Here is a 7500-nt window from a genome sequence, read left to right on the forward strand (position 1 = left end):
TGTCTGGTCTGTTACAAAAATGCCCTGTTACATATACATAATGCATGGTCACTTGAACGGACAGTAAAATATATAATTCACAATAATGATGATAATGTGTTCTGCTGACCCCAGGTCGCATGTGAAGGCACTGCAGAAAATGTGATGTTCATTACAGAGAACGCATTGAGCAGGGACTCTACAATACTCCCCCCCAAAAGACGTAGGTAATGTCTGATCAAAGCAGGTATCTGCTGGGGCGATGGAGGGGGCCCTGCTTTCTTGATGTCAACTGGAGGGGTTGCTCGCCTTCCCCAGCGCCCTTTGGATCGGTGTGTTGGGGTGCCTCCCTGTCTGGTCTCGGGGTTTTCCAGGGGCGCCCACGACGTTTTCCTGTGCATGGGGCTGGCCTGGGGTTGCTATATCCTGTGGGAAATTTTGGGAACCACCCGCGACGTCCTCCTCCAGGAATGTGGGCTTGAGGCGGTCTACCGATATCCAGTCTTCCCTTCTGTGGACGGCTACCCGGAATGTTTTTTTGTCCCTTTCAAGCACAAGGAAAGGTCCTTTGGGGCCTGGTTAAGGGTGGCCACACGGTGTCCTCCCTGACAAAGATGTGGGTGGCAGAGGACAGACCGGGAGGCATGAAAGGGGACGTCCTGTCGCTGTATTTCCTCTGGCAGGGGGCGAACTTCTCAACCCTGTCACGGAGCCTCTGCATTGCTATGTTGTCCATGTCTTCTGCGACGAGTTCCCCCAGGACTACCAGGGTCTCCCCATAGACTTTTTCTGCTGAGGAGGGGTCGCAGTTGGCTTTGGGGGCGGTTCTCAATCCGAGGAGGACCCAGGGCAGCTGGTACTTCCAATTCTCGGAGGTACAATGAGCCATGAGGGACACCTTCATGGATCTGTGGAACCTTTCCACCATTCCGTTGGCTGCGGGGTTGTAGGCGGTGGTGCTGTGATGAGTGGTCCCCAGCAGGCGTGCCAGGGCGGTCCACAGGTCGGATAGGAAAGCCGGACCTCTGTCTGTTGTTATGTAGTCCGAGACACCGAATCGGCTGATCCAGCTGGAGAGAAGGGCTTCTGCGCATGCACTGGAGGTGGCTTCTTTCATGGGGGTAGCTTTGGGCCACCTGGTGGAGCGGTTGATGACTGTTAGAAGGCATCTTGCTCCTCCTGATGGGGGAAGAGGACCCACCACGTCGACGTGGATGTGCCCGAAGCGTCTCTTTGGCTGGGGAAACTCGCCCACCCCAGACTCTTTGTGCCGTCCTACTTTGCTGGCCTGACACTTTGTGCATTGCCTTGTCCAGGCCGTCGCATCCTTCCATATGCCATGCCAGATGAACTTCCCTGTCAGTAGCCTGGCTGTCGCCCTTCTGGAGGGGTGGGATAGCCCATGGATGACGTCGAAGACCAGCCGATGTTGGGAGGTGGGCACCAGCAGGCGGGGCCGGCCAGTGCTCACATCGCTCAGCAGTGTTGATCCTCCAGGGCCGTGGGGCACATCCTCCCACTTCAGCGATGTGACGGCTGTGCAGCAGGCGGGGGTCTCTGGGTTGACGGCCTGTTCGCAGGCGAGGTCCTTGTAGTCGATCCTGAGCTGCACTGCGTCAATCTCGATCCTCGAGAGGGCGTTGGCTACTGGGTTCTTCCTGTCGGAGAGGTATTGATGGAGCAGGTGAACTCCGTGATGGCCGTGAGGTGTTGCTGCTGCCTAGAGGACCATGCATCCCCCAGCTTTGTGAAGGCATGGACCAGCGGCTGGTGGTCGGTCCACATCGTGAAGGGTGTCCCCGCCAGGAGGAACTTGAAGTGACGTACTGCCTGGTATACTGCGAAGAGTTCCCAGTCGAAGGTGCTGTAGCGGGACTTGGTGGGGCTGAGCTTCCTGCTGAAGAAGGCGATGGGCTGAGGGGTCCTGCTAATGACTTGTTCCAGGATGGCTCCACAGGCGACGTTGCTGGCGTCTGTCGTCAGCTGGAGGGGAGCGTTGTGACCAGGTGGGCCAAAGATGTTGCCTTGGCGAGGGCGGCCTTCGTCAGGAGGAAGGCCTTCTGCTGGTCGGGGCCCCACCCGAAGGTCTTTGGACGACCTTTGAGGGCCTCTTTCAGGGGGGCCCATGGTGTGTGTGATCCCCGGGATGAAACTCCTGTAGTAGTTGACCATTCCGAGGAATTCTTGTATGGCTCTGATGGAGGTAGGGGTGGGGAACTTTTCGACAGCCTCGACCTTCTATGACATTGGGCGGACGCCCCCTGGGGATATCTCGTGGCCCAGGAATTCCACCTTCTCGATGCCAAAGGTGCACTCTCCTGCAGGCGCTGCAAGACCTTCCAGATGTGCTGCAGGTGTTCCTTGTGGGATCTGGAAAAAATTAGGATATCATTGACGTAGCAGATGCAGAAGTCCAGGTTCCCCAGGATGCTCCCCATCAACCTCTGGAAGGTCACGCCTGCATTCCTTAGGCCGAAGGTGGAGAAGGCGAAGATGTAGGACCTGAAAGGCATGATGATGGCGGTTTTGGGGATGTCTTCTGACGCTACTGATGCCTGAAAATATGATTTTAAGAGATCTAACTTTGAGAATATTTTGGCCCCGTGGAAGGAGGCTGTTAGATTCTGCATGTTTGGTAGAGGGTAGTGGTCGGGTTCTGTAGCGAGGTTGAGCCACCTGTAGTAGCTGCAGGGCCTCCAGGTGCCGTCCGCTTTCTGCACTATGTGAAGGGGGGAGACCCATGGGCTGGGAGTCTTTCTACATATGCCCATCTTTTCCATCTCAGTGAAGGCCCTCTTGGCCTCCTGAAGGCGCTGTGGGGGGCCCCTTTGTTTTGATGTGATGATATATCCCGTGTTTGGTAGGGGCCCTGGGCACCTGGCAAAGCTCGGGTTTGAAGACTCCTGGAAATTCCTTCAGGAGGAAACCATACTGGTGGGACACGACAGAACAGATGGCGGGCTCCCTGGGGCCCAGCGACAAGGGCAGGGACTTGCAGGACTTGGTGTCCAGCAGGCATTTGCGGCTGATGTCGACTGCTAATCCGAAGTGGGCGAGGAAGTCTGCACCCAGGAGCAGGGTCCTAACGTCTGCGACGATGAATTTCCACTTGTACCTCCGGCCAAGGATGGACATCGACAGGAGCTTGGTGCCGTAGGAGAGGATGGGTGACCTGGTGGCGGCCGTCAGGGAGGCAGTCGGGTCCGGTGGACGTCTGCGGTCCTCTCTGGAAGGTGGGAACATTGACCGCATGGCTCCAGTGTCGATCAACATCATCCTACTGGATGGTGTCGTGGACGTAAAAAGCCTACTGGTGCGAGGCCCCTGGATGTTTTTGTTGCTGCTGACATGGCGGCCTGTGTGGGTGGCCGCCGCCTCCCCTGTTTTTTGGAGGGAAGAAAAGGCAGGGGGCTTCGCATCTCCGGACAACTTTCCTGAACCTCTGGTGGTAATAGCAAAGCCCCGGCCTCTCCTTCCGCTGGTGGGATGGCTTCCTCTGGGCGATGACGTTGACGCCCTCCGTGGTGGGGTCCTCCGGCTGGAGGCAGTTGATGGGGTGTGCGGGCATGGACACCTGCATTGCTGCCTTCGTGGAGTCCATCGGCTGCTGCACCACCCTGATCAGTCCTTGACCGGCAGGGTGTATGCCTCTGTGATCGGCCCACGGACCTCTGGCAGTAGCTGCTGCAGGAAGATCTCCCTCGACAGGCTGATTTCTTTGCGCCTGCTGCTGCTGTCAGTCTCGGGAGGAGGAGGAGGAGGAGGAGATCCTGGAGGGCATGCCACGTTTCCAAGAGGTTTCCGTCCTGCCGGGGATTGATGGTGAGGTTGAGGGCGCAAGCAGCCCTCTTGGAGACTGGCAGGGAGCAGGTCTCGACAAGAGTGGCTTTTAACTCCTGGAAGGTGGTGGGGCTCGATGTCGTCATTAACCACCGGCAATCTTCTTGTATATCTCCTCCGGGAGGGCGTTGATGGCAATGTCCGCCTCCAACACCTCGTCGGTTAGGCCTGCTACCCTGAATTGCCCCTCGACCCTGTAGAACCAGGACGCTGCATTTTGATGGGTGAATGGCGGCAGCCTTATGCTGAGGGCTGCCTTTGGTTGGTCCGTTAGGGGGGTCATCGTGCGGGGTGCAGGTACCGGCGTGGAGGAGCGCACGGAAGAGGGTTGTGTGAGGGAGGTGTCTGCCTCCGAGAAGTTCGCAGTAATTTGTATGTGGTTGGGAATGTCTGCATCCATGCTCATTCTGTGCCCTCACTTGGAGTGTGAGGGAACACTCACGTCAATACATACTTGGGAGCTTGCCGTGTGGGTCTGCTAATGACACCGGTGACCTGCCGACGAGGGTCAGTAATGCCCGAACGCTTTGTTAGGGCACTGTAGTTAGTCCATTAGGAGCGTGGGTAGGCTCATCGGGCCAAGACTTAGTCGCCGTTTGGGCCCGTTAATGGCTTCCGGGAACCACTCCTGGGGTCACCACTGTGAGAGAGGTGCGAAATAATGAGCAGGAAGACAAGTACTGCTAATTTATTGAGAAAGCGATCCGCTTATAAAGCGGCGTGCGGATGTCTGCGTATAATGCAGAGACTGTGGGTACGAAGATTTACAGGTGACCAGAGGTCAGACTATTTCTCTACAAAAACAGGACAGGTATACACAGAAAACATAATGATTAACAATGTCTGGTCTGTTACAAAAATGCCCTGTTACATATACATAATGATAATAATATGTGTTCAGCCGACCCCAGGTCGCATGTGAAGGCACCGCAGAAAACGGGATGTTCATTTCAGAGAACACATTGAGCGGGGACTTTACAATACTCAGAATACTCCATACACTTATTAGTAAAACTTATAGTCACAAGTTCATGCGGTTAATATACCTTGAGGAGGTAATACAACGAAAGTATTCGTGGTGTTTGTTAGGTGTTGCCACGAGTTTTGAGAGCGATGGCTCAGTGCCATTCGGGGCACTAACAGCACTTGTGCCAGGGCCACACATTATAAGTACATGTGATGTATCAATACGTAACTCTGGCTATGGAAGCCAGAGGTTATAAATTACCAGGGAAGAACAATAATAAAAGAGATTATCACAGGCGTAGGTAACGGCAGGTAGCTTAAAGAGAGCTGCTGAACTCTCCTGGCACCAGTGCAAAATTGGCACAGTGCCACCCTTTTATCCTACAATGACCTTGGCACCTCTATCCAGAAGAGGGTGTCAGGTTCCCTCACCTGTTTATTTTCCTTATAACTCTAAAATTTATTCTTTCCCTTTAAAATTTTTCCTTTATCATTTTGTTCAATTAATCATATTATTTTACGCCTAACAAAGGCTTATATCTTACTTTGTTCCCACTCTGCCAGTGCGGAGTGCAATTGACAGATATCCCAATTTTGTAATGTCCTATGACTTCCTTTCTAAGCCCTTTGGGCAAAAGAATAAACCTAAGCCATTTTCATTGGGTAAAGAATATAATTTCAAGATATAAATCATCATTTTTCTTTAACATTATCATATGCCTTTGTTATTCCCTTGTAATTTAAACCCCGAGTCCGTGAATTGAAAAGACCGTGTATTTTACATATTCTTCTGTCCTTCATTATACGTAGCTTCGTGCTCATAAGCACCATTGAATTCAGTGCCACGTCTAGCACCGTGCCATCAACTTAAGTAACATGGCGACACCTAACGAAGACCATGTATATGTTTCAAAATAACAGCAACTTATGATTTATCGCATTTTAATACTTATGAAAAAATTTACTCATATTTATTCTGAGATTTACCTTCAGGAGGTCAATTAAAGTTAGTGTATTTTAATACTTACAGTAACTTTCTTATAGTTGTAAACGTACCTGTTTTAAAGTAACAGTAATCTAAGGTTAAGACCATTTTTTTTCCTTCTCTGCGATTAACGTAAAGCACTGAATTCCTTATCAAGCAAATTTCCAGATATCTCGTATGACCCAGAGATTTAGGTTACTAAGTATACATGAGTGCCATTAACGAGAAAATTAGAGTAATATAAAGCATTTGTCTGCTGAATCCTTGGTTTGGTAGACATTCGCACCTGACTGAAGGTGCGAGATGTCAACTTGGGCGGGAAGTTATTATAATTTCCCAAGAATCCCAGCCATCAAATGCTTCATTAAAGCTTGAAAATACAGCAGTGCATTTTGGGCACTGCCTGACAAGGAAGGGCGAAAGAAATGTAGGCCCCTGCCTTAATCTTTTAATCGTTTTATATCCATTTCAACTTTCTCTTCTTGAACATATGACTGTGGGAGACTTTGCTTTCAGAATCCTAAGCCTGGATTAAGAGAGGACAGCTGGCAGACTGAGTCATAGATGACAACCAACCCCAGTCTACCTGACCCCTGACCAAAAGTTATTTAAAGGTCTCACCGAAGGAACAAGCAAGAGATGCACTGCTTGACGCGAGAGAGAGACATCCTCAGAGAGCCATGCCCTACCATGTGGTCTTATCTTGTAGGGACCTTTAGTCTTCTTACCAGTGAAGCCCAGTCCTTCCTCCCCCACCATTTCTCTCTGAAGCCACCTCTTCTACAAGGTAAAGTGATCTGTTGCAAAGGTTCTTCCCATCAGTCACACTGTTTTAATTCTCGAAATCAACTTCCTATTTCCATTTCTAAGTGCCAGTATTTCCTTCCAAACTTGCCTTGTTAGGGCAGTGTGACGTAAATGCCTGTGTTTAAATAATTAAATAAAATCGTGTGTTCAAGGCTTCTTGGCACCCTCTCTGCTCGCCTTGTCCTACATATATTTTACTGTGTCCTTACTGGCTTCTAATTCGTGAACCTCTCTTTTTACAGAGGGTTTGTTAGCAGTGGAAACTCTCTTGACTGTGCCATGTGTCAGCATCGTCACACCGATGGATATACTTTCATGCTTTCCCCAATATAATTAACCTCTCAGGCCTTGCATGCCTGATTAGTCCATTTCATATTCTGATATTTCATTTTATGTAAATACACGTATTTTTAAACTTACCCTAACGTGTTTACGTACAAACACCCTGTGAGTAGAGCCCTCAGCTCAGATAAAATCCCCCTTTTCCCTTGTTTTTTACAATTTCCTGAATCAACAGCAGTCAGATTTTATGCAAAAATAGAGGTAAGTAACGAAATCATTCATTTAGAGTCTATAACTGGCTCATGGTAAGCATTTCCCCAAGAAAAACTGTATATATATCCGTATATATATATATATATATATATATATATATATATATATATATATATATATATATATATATATATATATATATACATATTTATATATATTTATATATATATATATACATATATATATATATATATATATATTTATATATATGTATGTATATATTATGTATGTATGTATATGTATGTATGTATATATATATATATATATATATATATATATATATATATATATATATATATATATATATATATATATATATATTGTTACAGACTGGACTTGGTTGATAATGAATTTACACACAAAATTAT

General features: G+C 48.8%; 1 protein-coding gene across 1 annotated transcript; it reads right to left on the reverse strand.

Annotated features, from left to right (window-relative positions):
- Positions 1-2760: 2760 nt before the first annotated feature.
- On the reverse strand, positions 2761-3252 carry LOC136847931 (uncharacterized). The gene has a single exon (XM_067119948.1). It carries the CDS (start codon positions 3250-3252, stop codon positions 2761-2763), a length of 492 nt encoding a protein of 163 aa, XP_066976049.1.
- Positions 3253-7500: the final 4248 nt, after the last annotated feature.

This window comes from Macrobrachium rosenbergii, chromosome 18, assembly GCF_040412425.1.
Source record: "Macrobrachium rosenbergii isolate ZJJX-2024 chromosome 18, ASM4041242v1, whole genome shotgun sequence".
NCBI classification, from domain to species: Eukaryota; Metazoa; Arthropoda; class Malacostraca; order Decapoda; family Palaemonidae; genus Macrobrachium; species Macrobrachium rosenbergii.

Bases quoted from the DNA above. Each gene is read 5' to 3' on its own strand.
- LOC136847931 (XM_067119948.1), bottom strand. From the start codon at position 3,252: ATGTTGATCGACACTGGAGCCATGCGGTCAATGTTCCCACCTTCCAGA.